Raw genomic sequence first — 20,015 nt, 5'->3', positions numbered from 1 at the left:
TTTATAGCTGGCATCATCAAGTCTTCACGTAATCAAAAAATACTGCGGGCCCCTACACTCCCTTTGCTGATCAGCCACTCTAAATCCCTTTAAAAACCTCTGGGCCAGGCAGAAACCTTGGCATTAGCTTTTGGACAAGAGTCTGCTTTCTTCTCAGGTTGCTGGCCTTCTGAATAAAGCTCAAATTCCTTTGCAATCAAAATTTCCTCTTCAGTAATGGCCTTTTAGGAATGGGCAGCCAAACTTGGATACAGTAACAAAAATACCAACTGTATTTTTCACAGAACTAGACCAAATAATACTACAATTTGTATATAACAACAAAACACCTCGAATAATCAAAGCAAGCTTAAGAAAAGAACAAAGCTGGAGGTATCACGATCCCAGATTTCAAGATATACTATAAAGCTGTAATAATCAGAACAATATAAAAAATAGACACATGGATCAATGAAACAGAATACAGAGCCCAGAAATAAACCCTTGCTTACATGGTCAATTAATATATAATAAAGAGGCAAGAATATGCAATGACAAAAAGATAGTCTCTTCACTAAATGATGCTGGAGAAACTGAACAGCTATATGCCAAAGAGTGAAAGTGCATCACTGGCTTACACCATACACAAAAGTAAATTCAAAATGGATTAAAGATCTGAAACCAAATAAAACTACTAGGAGAAAATATAAGCAGTAATTTCTTGGACATTGACCTTAGCAACATCTTTCTAGATATGTCTTCTCAGGCAGAAGAAACAAAAGCAAAAATAAATTATTGGGACTACACCAAAATAAAAAGCTTTTGCATGGTGAAGGAAATCATCAACAAAACAAAATGGTAACCTACTGAATGAGAGAGGATATGTGCAAACAATATATCCAATAAGGGATTAATATCCAAAACATATAAAGAACTTATACAAGTCAACAACAATAACAATAATCTTTCAATTAAAAATGGGCAGAGGACCTGAATAGACATTTTTCCAAAGAAGACATACAGATGGTGAACAGACATGAAAAGATGCTCAACATCACTCATCATCAAGGAAATGCAAATCAAAACCACAGTGAGATGTCACCACCTCACACCTGTCAGAACAGATAAAATCAAAAACACAAAAAATAACAAGTGTTGGTGAGGATATGGAGAAAAAGGAACCCTCATGCAATATTGGTGGGAATGGAAACTGCTACAGCCACTATGGAAAACAGTATGGTGATTTCTCAAAAAGTTAAAAATAAAAACACATTATCCAGTAACTCCACTACTGGGTATTTACCCAAAGAAAATGAAAACACTAAGTTGAAAAGATATATGCACCCCTGTGTTAACTGCAACACTATTTACAATAGCCAAGATAAGTGTCCATTGATAGACAAATGGATAAAGAAGCTATTGCATACATGTGTGTGCATCCATGCATGCATGTGTGTGCACGCAAACACACAAATATTACTTGGCCATAAAAAAAGAGTGAGAGCTTGCCATTTGTGACATCATAGATGAATATAAAGGGCATTATGCCAAGTGAAATACACTGAGAAAAACAAATACAGATGATTTCTCTTATATGTGCAATCTAAAAACAAAATTAATAAAACAGACTCTTAAAATACAGAGAACAAACTGTTGGTTGCCAGAGGTGAGTTTGGTGGGAGGGATGGGTGAAATATATAAAGGGGATTAAGAGGTACAAACTTTGAGTTATAAAATAAGTCACTGAGATGAAAACTACAGCATAGGGAATATAGTGAATAACATTGTAATAATCTTGTATGGTAACAGATAATAACTACATTTATTGTGGTCAGCACTGAGTAATTCACAGAATTGTGAATGTACATGTTCACACCTGAAACTAATACAAGATTGTATGTTAATTTTGCTTCAATTTTTAAAAATTGAGATATTTTCTTCCTGTTGAATTCTAAGATTTCTTTTATATTTTGGATACAAGTCCTTTATCAGATATGTGTTTTGCAAAGATTTTCTCCTCATACTTTTACTCTCTTCACAGCAGTCTTTCATAGAACAAAGTTCCTTAATTCTAATGAAATCCAACTTAATCTTTTCTTTCATGGATCATGCTTTTGGTGTTGTGTGTAAAAATAATTGCCAGCAAAAGGTCACCTAGATTTCCTCCTGTTCCATCTCACACGTACATTTAGGGACATGTACATTTACTTTACATTTAGGGACATGATCCATTTAGAGTTAATTTTTGTGAACAGTGAAAGGTCTGTATCTAGATTTTTTTTTTTTTTAACCTATGGATAGCCAGTTGTTCTAACATCACTTGTTGAAAAGACTTTCCTTCCTCCATTAAATTGCCTTTGCTTCTTTGTCAAAAATCACTTGACCATTTTTATGGGTCTATTTCTGGGCTCTCTATTCTGTCCCATTGATCTGTCCATTTTTTTGTCAATATATGCTCTCTTTATTACTGTAGCTTTGCACTCAGGTAGTGTTAGTCCAACTTCTTTGGATTGTGTTGGCTATTTGGAGGTCTTTTGCCTTTCCACATAAGCTTTAGAATCAATCTGGTGATATCTACAAAATAACTTGCTAAAACTTTGGGATTGCATTGAATCTATAAATCAAGTTGGGAAGAAATGATCCCAAATGATAATGTCTTCCAACCCATAAACCCACAATATTCTTCCATTTATATCTTTTCTGACTGCCTTAGAGTTTTGTAGTTTTCTACACGTAGATCCTGTACATGTTTTAGATTCATTCCTAAGTACGACTTTTTGTAAATGACACTATGCTATAAATTTTGAATTTCAATTGTACATTGCTGGTATATAGGAAAGCAAATAATTCCTGTGTATTAATCTTGTATCTTAAGATCTTGCCATAATCACCTGTTCTACATTTTAAGTACTCTCCATGTCCAGCCTGGAGCCCAATGTGGGGCTCAAACCACTCCAAGATCAAACCTGAGCCAGTATCAGGAGTTGGACACTTAACAGACTGAGCTCCCCAGGTATGCCTCCACATTTTTAATACTTTGAGACTTTCTACAAAAACAATTATGTCACCCCTGAACAAATTCATTTTTTGCCCTTCCCAATCTGTTTTTCATTCTTTTCTTACTGTATTAGCTAGGTTGGATTCCAGCACAATGTCGAAAGATGTGGAGAAAGGGGATATTCTTGTTAGCAGGAAAGCTTCTAATTTCTCACCATTAAGTATGATACTAACTGGAGGGTTTTTATAAATTTTCTTTATCAAGCTAAGTTCTCTTCTATTCCTAATTTGTTTAGAGTTTTTATCATAAATGACTGTTAAGGTAAGCACCTTATAAATGCTACTTTAAATAATTCTATCCTATTACTTCTCTAAGCAGGGACAGATGGGAAGCAAGCAAGGGAGATAAATAAAAGTTATGCAGACAGCTATTCCAAACTGCCTATTGCAACCAAATCAATAGCTCTCTATCGAATATGTGAAAAGGGAAGGCAAAACAAAGATATAACAGTACACTGGGCATAGGAGCCCAAAAACAAGGACAAATGCCTGGATTATTAACCAGTAACTCACTTAAAAACATTATCAGTTACCTTTCAGAAATATGTCTGCCTGGGGGGGCCTGGGTGGCGCAGTTTTTAAATGTCTGCCTTCGGCTCAGGTCCTGATCCCTGGGTTCTGGGATTGGGCCCTGCATGGGGTTCCCTGCTCCCAGGAAGCTTGTTTCTCCTTCTCCCACTCCCCCTGCCTACGTTCTCTCTCTCACTGCATCCCTATCAAATAAATAAAATCTTTAAAAAAAGAAAGAAAAATATGTCTGCCTGTATTAGGTCTTTGGCAAATAGTTAAAATTTTAAAGATTTTTTTTTTATTCATTTATTTGACAGACAGAGATCACAAGTAGACAGAGAAGCTGGCAGAGAGAGAGGAGGAAGCAGGCTCCCCGCTGAGCAGAGAGCCCGATGCGGGGCTCGATCCCAAAACCCTGGGATCATGACCTGAGCTGAAGGCAGAGGCTTTAACCCGCTGAGCCACCCAGGCGCCCCCCAAAAGTTAAAATTTTAAAAGGCATATTTTATTCACACACAGTAGGCACTGGCTCAGAGCCGGAGACCTATCTACCCCGAGAACGGAGCTCTGCGGTACTCTCTTACAAGGACAGAAGGGATTAATCATACGTGCGGTCTTACACTTTTAACTGTTAACAAAACAAAGTAAATTCAGGTCCTCTTGTTTATCTGTTCCTCCCTAACCTTTTTTTAAATCATAGCTTGGGGGCGCCTGGGTGGCTCAGGTCATGATCCCGGGATCGAGCCCCGCATTGGGCTCCCTGCTCCCCGGAAGCCTGCGTCTCCCTCTCCCACTCCCCCTCCCTGTTCGTGTTCCCTCTCCCGCTGTGTCAGTCTGTCAAATAAATAAAATCTTTAAAAATAAATAAAATATTTAAATAAATAAAATCTTTTAAAAAATAAGTAAATAAATCATAGCTTTGTGTAAAAACACAGTAACCAGGAGCTCCTGAGTGGCTCAGTGGGTTAAAGCCTCTGCCTTTGGCTCAAGTCAAGATCCCAGAGTCCTGGGATCTAGCCCAGCATCCGAGTCTCTGCTCAGCAGGGAGCCTGCTTCCCTTCCTCTCTCTCTCTGCCTGCCTCTGTGCCTACTTGTGATCTGTCAAATAAATAAATAAAATCTTAAAAAAAAAAAAAAAGGCACAGTAACCATATGGCCTCAAAATTTGGTTTTAAAAATTCACCTCCCCTTTCTAACGTGATAACCTTTGGCCAGAAATCTCAAAAATAAGCCCGACAACCTAAGTGGCTGTGGAATCCAAACAAGACTACGTTGGGGGCGGAGGAAGCATTCAAAACCACCACAAACATGGAATGCTGTTTCTCCTGCAATCCTCCAGACGCGTCCTTCCTTCCTAGAGCAGCCAGCAGACACAGTCTTTCGTCGCGGACAACTCCTAAGAAAGCCAACAAGACTGCGTGGATTAAAACTGAAGGAAAATGGGGGCTGAGCCATGCGCATGCGACACGGGACAGCTTTTCTCTTCTTAAAGCGCCGCCAGCCACTCGGCCCTAGAACCCGGCCGACTTTAGAGTCCACGCCCAGGTCGCACCACGCAGCCGCCCGCCTACCTTCCCTCTGCACGCAACCTGGGGCCAGCCCCTTCGTTCTTCTGCCCAACCCTTCGCCCCGCCAATCCTACACCCGGCATGCATCGCTCCGACCTTTTCCTTCCCAGCCGACCCCCACCTTCGGGCGCCTCTAAATGACAAGTGGCGCGGGGCATTGTGGTCCCGAGCGTGAGAGCGAGACCGGGGGCAGGAAAAAGAAAGCAAAAGACGGGGGCGAGCCGGTAGGGCGGCCCCTGCGCACGCGCACGGGCGGTGGCGAGGGTGAAAAGGGGCGGTGCGTGGTCTACGGCAAGCGGAGTGGGGCGGGGTCGCGCGGCCTTGGCTGGGAGTCCGCGAGCCGGGACGGGAGGGGGGTGGGTGAGGGAGCGGGCGCAGGAGGAAGTGTCATGGCGTCGGGCCGTGGAGGTTCTTCTCGCTGGTTCTTTACTCGGGAACAGCTGGAGAACACGCCAAGCCGCCGCTGCGGTATGGAGGCGGATAAAGAGCTCTCATACCGCCAGCAGGCGGCCAACCTCATCCAGGACATGGGACAACGTCTCAATGTGTATCCTTTCCTATTCTTGGCCCTCCGCCGCTCACGCCCTGTCCCTCCTTACTATTCGTCCAGTCGCCTGGTTGCTGGGCCTGCTGCCCCGCGAACATGGCGCCGCCGCCTCGGCCTTCGCTGGGCTTCAGCTGCGTTGTAAGGGAAGGCAGGCTCGGGCTCGGGAGGCCGCAAGCGGCCAGTGAAGGAGGGGAGGAGAGGAGTCCGGGAATGCGGGCTGGGAGGCAGCGTTGTGTAATCTGTTTGGGGCCGCGCGTGTGGCGGCGGGGGATGGGAGTGGCGCCGAGACCCGAAGGGAATCTTAGGGATTATCGCAGAAAAGAGGTGGCTACTTAGACTTTTAGTCGGAGAAAGGGTCGAATGGTAGGAGGGTTACCGATGCTGAAAGGCATAAGTGTTCTCCGCGGCCTCCCCGCGCTCCTCGCTGGTTTGATGGCGGGTCTCGTACCTTGGGAGCTCACTGGAGGTCTTTATGTTCTTGGCGTGGTTTTGTATGGGTGTGCGCGCGCGCGTTTCAACTGTCTGATGTTGAGCTTAGTCAGTCCTAGCCATTGATGAATCCTTCCCGGCTTACTTAATAGCAATATTGGATGCTCAGCACTTATTATTACTGTTGGCGTCGAGCCTACCACCACCCTGCAAGGTTTTGTGTGTGTGTGTGTGTAGTTTTGGGATTGGTTTTGAGTGAACGGTAAGCACTGGAAAAACACCGTAGATCGGGAATTTTCCATCAAAATTGTTCCTGTAAATTAGATACTCTTTTTTCTCGGATATTTCCTAAATGTTACGTTCCAGCTCTCAGCTTACAATAAACACTGCGATTGTTTATATGCACAGGTTTTATATGCACCATTCTTTCACCAAATTCAGTAGAAATGTAAGTACTATTTTATTGTTTTTTTACCATAACCATAACCAAATTTTGAGGTAAATGGATACGCAGAAAAAAGTTGGTCGTTGACTTTATTTTTGGACTTAGTGTTGTAAATTAATAGTGAAAGTAAACCGCGTGATAAACGTTTTTGCTTGAAATGCAAAATGTTCCTGGTTTGTTTTTTAATTTGTGATGACAAGCTGCCGGGCACTGTGTTAGGCTCTGCCAGGGTTTTGAGCTAAAAAGTAATAAACGTTTATTTACTCAGTTATTATATCGGTATTCGTTTAAATTTTATACTTTTGGATAATTTCAGATAGTAATGTACAGTGTAATTTGGCCTAGTCACTCTGGTGTACATCTTAAATGTGTTGGACTCCTTGTGTTTGAAATACTGAGAACTGGGCTTAATTGTGACATTCTTTTTAAATGACCCTTTGAAAGTTAAATGGTTAGCAGAAATATTTTATTTGCTATTAAAGTTTCTTAAGGTATCAGCGTTCCTCTTTATCACAGCATTATTGTCTACTTAAAGCTTTGGTGACTTAGACATCAAATTTTCTTGAATTCACACATATATTATCAGAGGTGTGTATATGTATAATCAGTTTTGAAGTAAAATTTATCTTCCAGTACTAATGAACATAACCTATAAATCTTGAAGAATTAATAGTGTTGGGTTGAAATTTTTATTTTACCTTGTGAAAGGTGTGAGTTTGGTGTCTGTCCTTTTCAGAGTAATATGCATACTGTGTTGCATCTGTTAACAAAATTGCCCAATATTTAACTCTGTCTTAATTGTCACTATTTTTTTGCTCTTTTTATCACAGCTGTTTTTAGAATGCTATTCAGAAAGGTGTGTATAGAAAAAAAAATGGATCGTGGAAGACTTTATGCTATTTGTAGTTTGTCATTAAGACCTTTTTGCTAAAAAAACAATCTTTGAAAAGGTCCTTGAAATACTTTTTTCTGATTGGAAGGAACAGCTTCATAGCTTAGATTGATTCGTGTTTTAATCTCTTCTGATCATAAGACGTTTTGATCTCCTGAAGGCTCCTTTTCTTCTCTTTCTCTTTTAAATCTACATGATTCTTGTTCTATTTCTGTTTTCCTAGTTATTTCTTTGGCACAGAACTTGGGTCAGTGATAGTGTTATGGAAGAGAGAGGAAGCCTTTTTGGCAATAACATTTAGGTTGAGAGAATGAAATTTAAATTGGCTCCAAAGGCAGTGGTAAACTAATGAACACTAATATAAATGTGACTTTCCTTAAGTAGCCCTGAAAAATGCTGGTAGAAATCATAAGTCAAAATAGTCCTGGAAATTTTCTTGATGTGGCTACAGATGTCCCATTTGCTTAAACAGGTTACTTTACTACTTCCAGTAAATGATCTCACCACAAGACTATACTTCTTTTTGAACCCTCCCTCTTTCATAATTTGTCTCTGCGGCCTGGTTGGTGTGCTTTAAAACAGTTATCTTGCTTATAGCCAAAATTCACAGCTTTAACTTTAAATTGACTAGTGAAGCCCAGGTCCTTTGCATTCTTTAACTAATTTACTTAAATGCCATCATCAATAAAAAGCCAAAGTATTTTTATTACCCCATTTAGTGTCTTATATATGTACAAAGGTAAACTCAGCATTTTACATTAAAGTGTTATTAGCAATTGAAATCTGATATTAATTTCTATTTGAAAACGTGGCATTGCACCCTTCATATCTAATTGTTGTCTTTTTTACTTTTGCTGTTATATCAAAAGTGGTTTTAATATTTGTATTGATGCACTTGCATCAGCTGCACAGCCTCACTTTTTTATCTTTTTTTTTTTTTCCTATTCTTTTAGGGTGAAGGGGGTGGTCTCAAATTGAATGTGAGTCACTTTTAAATTCATACTCCCCCACATCATTGGGAAAATTTTTCTTGTAGGGTTATAATGGAATGTCATAGTAAACTACAAAAAGCATGAATTTCACCACAAAGTAAACTGAACACCATTCAGTAAATTCCTAACAAGTTTAAATTTGAAGATGCTAGGGACAAACTATAGCTAGTTTTGTAATAAATACCATGCATTAGTTATATTAAAATGTTTAATGATTATGTGGATTCATTGTGTTTTCCTACATTGACTAATTTAAAAGTAAAATGTCCCCTAAATTTTAAATGCTATTGTTTAAGAATAAAATCAGTGTCAACATGTGTTGGTGACCCAGAAACTGTCTTTTATCATTGAGTTTTATTGTCAGTATCTTTTGGAGGGTTGGATCACTATCAGCAGTAAATGACTTTTATATGTAACCTAATTAGTTAAGTCTACCCTTTGCTCACTGGATGCAGTGAGGTTTATGTAATTCGGGTTAGTAATTAAAGAATGACCTTGTAGCATCAAGCTCGAGATAAATCTAGTAAAATATAAAAGCCCTGGCACCAAGAGTGCCTCCAAGTTACATACTGTGGGAGAATATCCTCTACAGTGTCAGTCTTGGAATAAATATTGACCCAACTTCTCCTAGAAACTCTGTTCATTTGGTTAGTCAAGTTCATGATGCATTTGTTTCTTCTATTAATTCCACGTTTAGTGAATTCTCTTAAGATCAGATCTTAACATACTGTTTTCTCAGTGTTTTTGGTGGTCACGGTCTATTCTCATAGCACCTCTCCAGATCACATAGCCATTTTTATCTTCTCTTAACTTTCCTTAGTTCCATTGTCTCTTTTTTTGATGCAGCATTCAAACTATATATAATCCACCAGATTTAAATGTATTGAAGTTCTCATTTAATGTACTGTATTTCTGCTAAGGTTCCAAGAGTACACAATTAAGGAGAGTATTCAGGACTGATGATATTAAGGAATGACTATAATGACTTCTAAGAGTGCATCATCTAGGTCATGTCTACATTTTATGCATCTAAGTTAGATGATCAGCTGCTACACGTAAGCATTGTATTTTTGCTTGTGCTAAAATTTGTTTACCACTTCTTGCTTAAAATCTTTATAATCTTTATCAGTTGACCTGACTTTTGACTATTAGATGTCATTTGAAAATCTGCAGATGTTCTTTTTGCATTCCTTTTCCCCCCATAAAGACTTAATGAGGAAAGCTATTCTTGTATCCATCTACAGAAATGACCGTAGTCCCTGTTCTTTGATAATACAGCATTCTGCCAATATAATTTCTAAGAATAGTCTGCAATAGAAATTTATTCAAGACTTTTGAAGTAGTTTTTATCTCATTTATACTGTGCATATTTATACTCAGTCATAAAATTTGCCCTACATGATTGCCTTTTCTGAAAGAAAACCAGCATTTTGGGGAACTTGGTTAGCTAAAGGGTTTTGCTTATATTTTTATTGTGAAAGCCCTTAATTCTCTCAAATATAGTAACATAGATGAAGTTAAGTATAAAAATGTTTCCCGACACATACATTCAGATTAGAAGGTAAACAATGTAAGAGCAGGATTTTGTTTGTTTCCTTTCTTTTTTGGTTTTACTGATGGTTGTGTCGCCAGTACTTCACATAAAGTAGATAATAGAGCAGCCATTTGTCAATAAGATGGATCAAATCATGTTTCTCACGATCTGTTGAGTGAAGTCTTATACATTTTCCTCTGTATACATCCTCTCTACAGAGACAAGCTTTAAATATTTTATTTTTGAAAACTAATGTAGGCACATAGTAAATGAAAATGGTAGAGAGGGGGATATGATAAACCACCCTCCAATTTGAGTGTGTAAGCCTACTGCCCCAGAACATGTGCTGTTAAGTTTTTGTGTGCCCTTTCAGAAATATTTTCTGCTTGTTCAAGCTTTTATGTATGTATAACTTTTTTAGCCCCCCAAAAAAGGGTTGAGTTGGGTTTGGTTTCATAGTTGTTAGAAGTCCTCCTTTGAATTAGGCCCCAGAGTCCCCTGTTAGCCATATATGAGTCTTACCGTTTATGCATTGTGCATCCCTCTTTTTCCAGATGGTGCATTCTCTTCTCATGTAACAATGGTCTCTCAGGTTTTAAGACAGGTGAAGTTTAACTCTTCTTGAAGCATTCCCAAGATAACTCCAAACTCCACTCTTTGACTTCTGAATTTCTTTCTTATTCTTTGAGTCCTGTTCACATCCTATTGTATTCCATCTATTTGGTGTCCTTTATTGCTACAGCATAACTGTACATTTATGAGGTGAAATGGGTTTTTTATATAAAGATTTTTATTTACTTATTTGTGAGAGAGTACACAAGAGAGCACAAGCAGGAGGAGCAGCAGAGGGAGAGAGAGAGGGAGAATCAGGCTCCCCACTGAGCAGGGGGCCGGACACCTGGCTTGATCCCAGGACCCTGGGACCATGACCTGAGCCGAAGGCAGAAGCTTAACCAACTGAGTCACCCAGGTGCCCCAGGGTTTGTTTGTTTGTTTACTGTAAAATACAACACAAACATAAAGCCACCAACCATGTATAGCTTAGTGAATTACAGTAAGGCCAACAGCCTTGTAACCACCACTCAAGAAAGAGAACTTTGCTAACTATCCCGGAAATGTTTCCATGTGCCCCATCCTTATGTCAACCCCTTCCCTCCCTCCACAAAATAATTATTATAGTTATCAGTTATTACCGTTATCATTCGGTTTCGTATAGTTTTACCACCTAATCCTGCATTCCTAAATGCCTCAGTTTCATCTTGCCCGTTATTAAAAATTTGACTACTTTTTTGAGTCTCTGAATCTACAGTTTCTCCTCCATCCCTTTGTTTCCCTTAAATTTTATCTGTTGAAGAACATAAGGCAATAGACCTGTAGAGTCTGGATTTTGCTGATTGTATACTCATGGTGCAGTTTATCATGTTCTTTTGTTCTTGAAGTCCCTGCAGATTGCCAGGTAGATCTAGAAATTTCATCATACTCAGGTTAGATGAGTAAGTTTAGTAAGACTACAGGTGTTGAGATGCCTAATTAGGAGCCATCTGATGTCTTTTTATCTCTGTGTTAGCAGCTTTTGATTGATACTCAATATCTAGATCCTTTCATTCATTGTGATACTCTCATTTCATTAGTAATTGGAATATTTTTGTAATGAAATGCTGTGATTCATCTACTACTTAGACTCCCAGTTGTGTAGCTCTTAAAGGAAAAGCAGGATAAATATATGATTCTTACCCTACATGTACTACTTTTGTTGAAATTAATTCATATACTGTATGTTTCATCAGTTGAAAGTGTAGTTTAGTGGAGTTTTTTAAGTGTATTCACAAAGTTGTATGTTAATTTTAGAAATTTTCGTTACCCCAAGAAGAAACCCTACACCAGTTGGCCATCTCTTTACATTCTTCCCCCACCCTATTCTGGACTTTTCCTATAAGTGGAAATATTCAATACGTGGTATTTTCTGACTGGCCTCTTTCCCTTACTGCATAATGTTTTTAAATTTATCTGTATTGTAGCTTATAAGCTTATTGTAGCTTGTAAGTGAAGTGTAAGCTTCACTTAGTTTTCTTGCAGACTATCATTGTACTCCATTTTATATATCCATTTATCAGTTGATGGACATTTGAGTTGTTTCCACTTTTTGGCTATTATACTACTCCTGTGAACATTTATGTATAAGTTTCTGGGTGGACAGATGCTTTGATTTCTCTCAGGTGCAGAAGTTGAATTGCTAGACCATATGGTAACTCTGTACCCCAGTGATCTTGTATAGCTTCCTCACTATCTGTTACAGCAAGGTATTCCAGGCTTATCTTGTACATTTTCTTTTCCACAGCTGGAATCGCCATTTCTTTAAGTAATCCTCCTTTGTTTTAGTAGGAGGTGAGCTGGACACTAGGGATACTCATTACTGTATTTGTCTTGTTTCTAGGGATCTACAATGAACAGAGAGAGGAAATATATAGTACCATAAATACACATTTATTATGCAGATTGGTATATTAAGTGTTTATTATTCATTTACACATTAAATATATGAAATATATTAACCAGATTTTTTTAATAGGTATTTCTTTTAAATGTATATTTTAAATACCTCAGGAGTTTTGCTAATTCAAGATAGCAGCATTTTTTACTTAACCTCTCTTTGTGGTATATTTCTATGACCTTCCACACCAAATAGTTCTTAAGAATGTGGGATTAGTGGGCACCTGAATGGCTCAGTTGGCTAACTGTCTGCCTTTGGCCTAGGTCATGATCCCCGGGTCCTGGCCCCACTTCAGGCTCTCTCTCAGCCTGGAGTGGAGCTGCTTCTCCCAACCCCCCTGCCTGCCCCTCCCCCTGCTTGTGCTCTGTCAAGTAAATAAATAAAATATTTTTTTAATGTAGAATTAAAGAATTTATCCCATCATCACTCATTAATTTAACCTCACATTACACAAATAAGTGTTGGAATAGCAGTACTATCACCACCAGTATAATTACTGAGAACAATAAAATGTTTTTGTTTGCTTTCCCTCTCAGCCCTGGTGTTTAAAGTCCTGTTAATGGCTACTACATTAGCTTAAATAGCCATTAACAAAACTCTCCCTTTTAATCCTTATTTAATCTTAGTTCTACAAGTAACTATTTTTTGTTCATTGCCAGCTTTTGTTGATGTCTCTGTAATCATTTTGATTGTTTGAAGTTCTCTCGAACATCATGGAAACAAAATTCTCTGAATCTTTGCATATTGATAATAGTGCATCTGTGATATTTATATTCAAGGTCAGTTTTGCTGTGTATAAAATTCTTGACTCATGCTTTCTTTTCTGAGATATCTTAAATATGTAACACCTTTTTTTCCTGGCATAAAGCACTACTACTGGTGATGATCTAGTTTTCTTATGGCTATAGGACTTTTTTTTTCCTTTGTAATCCAGTAATTTTACTATGGATTATCTTGATGTTGGTTGTTCTCGGTTTATTTATTTTTTTTTAAGATTTTATTTATTTATTTGACAGAGAGAAATCACAAGTAGGCAGAGAGGCAGGCAGAGAGAGAGGAGGAAGCGGGCTCCCTGCTGAGCAGAAAGCCCGATGTGGGGCTCGAACCCAGGACCTGGGATCATGACCTGAGCTGAAGGCAGCGGCTTAACCCACTGAGCCACCCAGGCGCCCTGTTCTCGGTTTATATACTCAAGGGATCTTTCAGTGTGTGACTTCATTATCTTTTTTTTTTTTTTTTTTTTTTTTTTTTTTTTTTTTGTGGGCAGCGGAACAAGGTTTATTGAGTGATATTGAAGCAAAATTTATTGATAGTACAAAGCTATCAAAGAGGGAGGAGACATGAGAGGGTTGCCCGTCTTTTTTACTTATGTTTTGTGTTTTGAATCCTTAGTGTCTGTTAGTTTGGAGGTGTGTTACTCTTTTAATTTTTCTGGGTTTTTGTTGTGATAAAATATACATAGAATGAAATTTATCATTTTAACCATTTTTTTTTTAAAGATTTTATTTATTTATTTGACAGAGATCACAAGTAGGCAGAGAGGCAGACAGAGAGAGAGGGGGAAGCAGGCTCTCCACCGAGCAGAAAGCCCGACGCGGGGCTCGATCCCAGGACCCTGAGATCATGACCTGAGCTGAAGGCAGAGGCTTAACCCACTGAGCCACCCAGGCGCCCCTTAACCATTTTTTTAAGTTTTTTTTTTTTTTAAGATTTTATTTATTTAACAGAGAGAGCGAGAGAGCACAGGCAATGGGAGCAATAAGAAGGAAAGGGAGAAGCAGGCTTCCCACCAAGCAGGAACCCATTGCGGGGCTCAGTCCCAGGACTCTGGGATCATGACCTGAGCCAAAGGCAAATGCTTAACCATCTGAGTCACCCAGGTGCCCCTAAAGGTTTTATTTATTTGTCAGAGAGAGAGAGACTGAGCAAGAGGACGGGTAGCAGGCAGAGGGAGAAGCAGGTTCCCTGCTGAGCAAGGAGCCTGATGTGGGACTTGATCCCAGGACTCTGGGATCATGACCTGAGCCAGAGGCAGGTGCTTAACGGGCTGAGCGACCCAGGTGTCTCTTTTTTTCTTTCTAAAGGTCATTTTAACCTTTTTTTTTTTTTTTTTTTAAGATTTTATTTATTTGGCAGAGATCACAAGTAGGCAGAGAGGCAGGCAGGTAGGCACAAGTAGAAAGAGAGGAGAAAGCAGGCTCCCTGCTGAGCAGAGAGCCCGATGTGGGGCTCGATCCCAGGACCCTGGGATCATGACCCGAGCCGAAGGCAGAGGCTTTAACCCACTGAGCCACCCAGGCGCCCCCATTTTAACCATTTTTAAGAGTACAGTTCAGGGGCGCCTGGGTGGCTCAGTGGGTTGAGCCGCTGCCTTCAGCTCAGGTCATGATCCCAGGTCCTGGGTTCGAGCCCCGCGTCGGGCTTTCTGCTCGGCGGGGAGCCTGCTTCCTCCTCTCTCTCTGCCTGCCTCTCTGCTTACTTGTAATTTCTCTCTGTCAAATAAATAAATAAAATCTTTAAAAAAAAAAAAGAGTACAGTTCAGTGACATTGTTGAGCAAACATCACCACTATCCAGTTCTAGTACTTTTTTTTATCTTTTCAAATGGAAATTCTGCTCATTGAGCAAACTCCACATTCTCCCCTCCCCGCAGACCCTGAAAACCACCTTTCTATTTAGTCTATGAATTTCACTATTGTTTACCTCATATAAGTGGAGTCATACAATATTTGTCCTTTTTTGTGTGTGTTTTATTTCACTTAGCATAGTGCTTTCAGGATTCATCCATGTTGTGGCATGTGTCAGAATTTTCTTCCTTTTTAGGGCTGAATGTTACTCCTTTGCATGAATGAACCACGGTTGGATTCCTTTTACCTTTTGGTTATTGTGAATAATGCTGTGAATGTGGGTTTATAAAAATCTACTTAGGTCCTTGCTTTCAACTCTTTTGAGCCTATACCCAGAAGTGAAATTACTAGATCACATTGTGAGTCCATATTTAATTTTTGAGAAACTGCCATGTTTTCCACAGCAATAGCACTGTCTTAAATTCCCATTAACAATGAATAAGGGTTCCAAGTTCTCCATGTCCTCACCAGCATGAGCTCTTTTCTGATTTTCTGATAATAAACATCCTAATGAATGTGAAGTGGATATCTCGTTGTAGTTTTAGTTTGCATTTCTCTGATGGCTACTGGTGTTTAGCATTTCTTCATGTGGTTACTGGCCATTTGTGTATTTTCTTTGGAGAAATGTCTAACTAGTCTTTCATCCATTTTTTTAATTGGATTTTTTTCTTAAATTATAGGAGTTCCTTATATACCCTGGATATTATTCTCTTACCAGATACATGATTTGCAAATTTTTTTTTCATTCTGTAAGCTCGTTCACTTTTTTGATGAACAAAAGTTTTTTATTTTGATGAACCCAGTTTACCTATTTTTTCTTGTGTTGCTTATGCTTTTGGTGTCATTTTTAAGAAATCATTGCCCAACCTTTCATGGAGCTTTTCTCATTTTCTACTAAGAGTTTTACAGGTTTAGTTCTTATATTTAGGTCACTGACCCATTGTGAGTTAATTTTTGTGTGTGGTGTGATGTGAGGGCTTAATTTCATTGTTTTGCATGTGTATATCCAGTTTTCCCAGTACCGTTTGTTGTTTTTTGTCTTTTGTTTTTTTGAGCAGTACTTTCTACTGTGATTTTTGTTGCTTAGGGTTAACTCTTCTGGTTTTTTCTTACAGTATCTTAGTATGGCCTAAATACTTTTCATTTACATATACAAAAATATAACAATTTACTTTCTGAGGTTCCCTGGCTATGTTCCCCTCCCTCGTTTTTATTTTCTGTTTACCTTCTCCCTGTCCTGCCAGTTCTGCTTTGGATCTCAAAAGTTCTTTCCAGTGTGGAGTCCTGGAAAAGAGCCTTGGGAGAACTGTTTGAATAGTACGTAAGAAGTTAGCTTTAACCCTTTAAGCCCTTCTCTAGGCCTCTGACATATACCCACTTAATTGAACTTGACAGAATTCCTCTCCAGTTCAGCTGCTGTTCTCTGATTGGTCCACCATGATTTCCAGTAAATGTCCGTGGGCTATTTTGAGGTTCTTTTATCAAGCCCAGCAAATGGCCCATTACTTTGCTTTGCTTCTTGTTTCATAGATGCTGATACTGGGTAGGGATTATGCGTAGATGCTGATACTGGGTAGGAATTATGGCTACATATTTGCCAGTTTTGTCCTTTATCTATTTGTATTTGGAATTTCCTAGGAATGCCTTGCCAGGTAGTTTGGTTATAAATATCCGTGGAGTTTTGCTTTTGTTCTCTTGTTACTCTGCTTTTCTGTGGGGATTTGGTTACCACCTCTGCCCCTATCTTCTCAGAATTCTTCAAGGCAATTCTTCTACTACCTTCTTAAAAGGTAATTGTCAGTCACTTTAAGAGATGATACGCTAATTTCCAAACAAGGGAATAGACTATCATCTAAATGTACTGTTGACCCTTAGGTTTGAACTCTGTAGGTCCACTTAATACAGATTTTTTTCAGTAAATATATTAGGAAATTTTTTAGAGATTTGCAATAATTTTGAAAAAACTCAATGACAAACCATATAGCCTAGAAAAACTGAAAATTTGAGAAAAATGAGGTATTGGGAGAATATGGTATATAATACATATAACATACAAAATGTGTTAATTGACAATCTATAAGGCTTGCAGTCAATAGTAGGTTACTTATAGAGTTTTGGGAGAGTCAGAGTTACATGTGTATTGTGTGTAGGGGGGTGGCACTACTAACACCTACATTGTTCAGGGAACAACTTTAATAGTTTAATAGGTCCCTTAATAGGTTTAAGAATGTCTAAGGAGAAAAGGGTAATTTTTTTAGGAATAATTAAGTCACTTGAACTTCTTTCTGTTAAAGAAGGAACATTATGATCCATCTGGAATAGTTTATCAATAGACATAAAAAGCATATGTGATATTATTGACTGATTTTTTTGCAAATTAATTCTGAAAAGAACTCTAGAATGTTCTCCCACAAAACTTCAGTGTTATTTTGAAACATGGAACTCTGCCTGCCTAATTACAGGGTTGTTGACTGATGTAGTGTATTGGGTAGTGTACTATACAAGTCTTTATAAAGTCTTTGTGAAGCAGCTCTTTTTTTCTCCCCCAAAAATTAGGTGATGGTAAAAGGTTCAAATCAAATCATTTTTACATGTGCACACATACGTATACACACATACACACACTTAATGTGTCTGTTAGTCCTGATAGTTCATGTTCTTATGGTAGCTTTAGCTCATTTGTCTCAAATAAGAAAGCATTTTATACAGTTTGGTAATGTAGCATTTCTAAACTAACTGATGTATAGAATAGAGCAGATTTTTACATTAACAAATGTATGTCAAGTATTTTTATTACCCAAGACGCACAAAGGTCTCTCTAAAGACTGTAATTTATAAGTTGACTTTGAAGGCAGTTGGAACAGAAATTCTGAAGATGTTTTTAGTGCATAAGATTGGGTAAAATAATTTTTTTAAGGGAAAATCAGATTGTTATATACTTTACAATGGGGGGAGATGATGGAAATCTAAAATTTTATTCTTAACTAAGTTACTGTTGTAAAGTTATTTAGTAAGTAGTCCTGATATCATATTTACAGAAAAACATGTAAAATGAAGGTTTTTTAAAGTTATTTGAGTCTGATACAGAAAAAGAAACAAATGACTGTAGAAGTTCACCTACTTATTCAGCACTGGAATTTTTAAATATTACAGCTTTAATGGTTTGTACTTTGTTACATGATGCTATATGTTTATGTGACAGTAGTTAGTCCACATAGAGTGCATGTTATGTGACAAGCAGTGTGCAAAGTAGGCGTGATTTTTTTTTTTTTAATAAATAAGAAATAGTGTTTTTCCTAAGGGATTTACATTCTAGTGAGAGAAAGAAAAAAAATTTGTCTTTCTGCTCTGGGAATAACTAGGAAAAGTAATCAGTTTGAGCTATTTTGAGATGCCAATGGACATTATACATTTCAGTCTGTTTCATATCATTTTAATGTATTTTTTCTTTAGAATGCCAATTGTGGCTTTAAACCTGTACTAATAATATAGCCACTAACTAGAAGTGAATTAATTTCACATTTCTTTACTATTTTAACATGGCTGCTAGGAAAATTACACTTGTGGCTCACATTACATTTCTATTTGATGGTGCTGGTTTGGGCTATAAACTCTTAAAAAGTAATACCAGTTAACTAATGAAAAGTATAGACATTTGTATCTGTCAACAAGATTACTGTTGGATCTCACTGTAGTAATTTGTTCTATAGAGAAGTTTGCACATTCAAGCTAATTTTAAATAGAGGGCTCATTCAGAAGTTGAAAAAGTAATGATAATGATTCTTTTCTGGTCAAAAATCTTGAGATCATGAAAACTATAATAGTTTCATGGCTTAGGGAAAAAATTAGCTTTTAGCAGAGAAAGGAAATTCTGAGGATTTGGGGAAAGTCTTTAATGATGCATTGATTCAGAGAAGATAATCAAATTTTTACACACTCCCCACATTGTTAAATAGAAGTTTTAGTTTGTATTGCTCTAGCTCAGTGATTGCTGTTTAGAGTGACTAACAGGAGTACCTACTTGAATTAACAGTACAGTTCACTTTATGTAGACCTAAACATCTGTTCCAATTACTTTTTTTTACTTTTTCTAAATTTTTTTTATTTTTTTAATAAACATATAATGTATTATTAGCCCCAGGTGTACAGGTTTGCAAATCACCAGGTTTACACACTTCACAGCACTCACCACAGCACATACCCTCCCCAATGTCCATAATCCCACCACCTTCTCCCTTAACACCACCACCCCGCCACCCCACCCTCCCAACCCCCCCACCCCCTGCAACCCTCAGTTTGTTTTGTGAGATTAAGAGTTTCTTTTATGGTTTGTCTCCCTCCCGATCCCATCTTGTTTCATTTATTCTTTTCCTTTCCCCTCTCAGAAAGCTTTTTAAAAAGGATTTTTAAGAAATTGCCACACTTTTGCAAAGTAGCCATACCATTTTACCTTCCCACAAGCAATGTGTTAAGGGTTCCAATTTCTTCACATCTTTGCCAACATTTGTAACTGTTACTGTCTGTCTTTTTAAAATTGTTATTGTTATTATTATACCCATCTTACAGGTATCCTAGTGAGTATAAAAAGTATTATCTTTTTGTGGTTTCAATTTGCATTTCTGTAATGATTAGTGTTATTGAGCATCTTTGCATGTGTTTATTGGCCATCTGTAGTATCTTTTGGGGGGAGATATCTACTTATCCCTCCCCTCCCCTTTTTTTTAAGGTAGGCTTCATGCCTGGCAGAGCCTGAACTCATGACCCTGAGATCAAGAGTCAGATGCTTAATCCACTGAGCCATCCAGGCAAAAATTAAAATTTTTTTATTTTAAAATTTTAAAAATTTTTTTAATTTCATCATCTCTCTATCAAATTGTGAGAGTTGTACATATATTCTAGATACCAGTCCCTTACCAGATACAGGATTTGCAAATATTTTCTTTCA

General features: G+C 38.1%; 1 protein-coding gene and 1 long non-coding RNA gene across 5 annotated transcripts in view; one reads left to right on the top strand and one right to left on the bottom strand.

The window, feature by feature from the left end:
• Positions 1–6,121, bottom strand: part of LOC125095944 (uncharacterized) — a 52,797-nt gene extending 46,676 nt beyond the window's left edge. Inside the window, exon 1 of the long non-coding RNA XR_007126012.1 lies at positions 6,038–6,121. This is a non-coding gene — a long non-coding RNA (uncharacterized LOC125095944). The remainder of the gene's footprint in view (positions 1–6,037) is intronic.
• CCNT2 (cyclin T2) overlaps positions 5,460–20,015 on the top strand; it is a 42,018-nt gene continuing 27,462 nt past the window's right edge. Inside the window, exons 1-3 of one of the 4 annotated variants that reach the window (XM_047722513.1) lie at positions 5,460–5,661; positions 6,457–6,538; positions 8,381–8,407. In XM_047722513.1, the coding sequence (XP_047578469.1) occupies positions 5,504–5,661; positions 6,457–6,538; positions 8,381–8,407 (267 nt within the window). In that variant the 5' untranslated portion in view covers positions 5,460–5,503. The remainder of the gene's footprint in view (positions 5,662–6,456; positions 6,539–8,380; positions 8,408–20,015) is intronic. The other 3 variants (XM_047722515.1, XM_047722514.1, XM_047722516.1) reach the window with 3 other exon arrangements.

This window comes from Lutra lutra, chromosome 3 (genome assembly GCF_902655055.1).
Source record: "Lutra lutra chromosome 3, mLutLut1.2, whole genome shotgun sequence".
Classification (NCBI taxonomy): Eukaryota; Metazoa; Chordata; class Mammalia; order Carnivora; family Mustelidae; genus Lutra; species Lutra lutra.
Note: the sequence above shows the minus strand (reverse complement) of the source record. Positions and strands in the feature narration are given on the sequence as shown.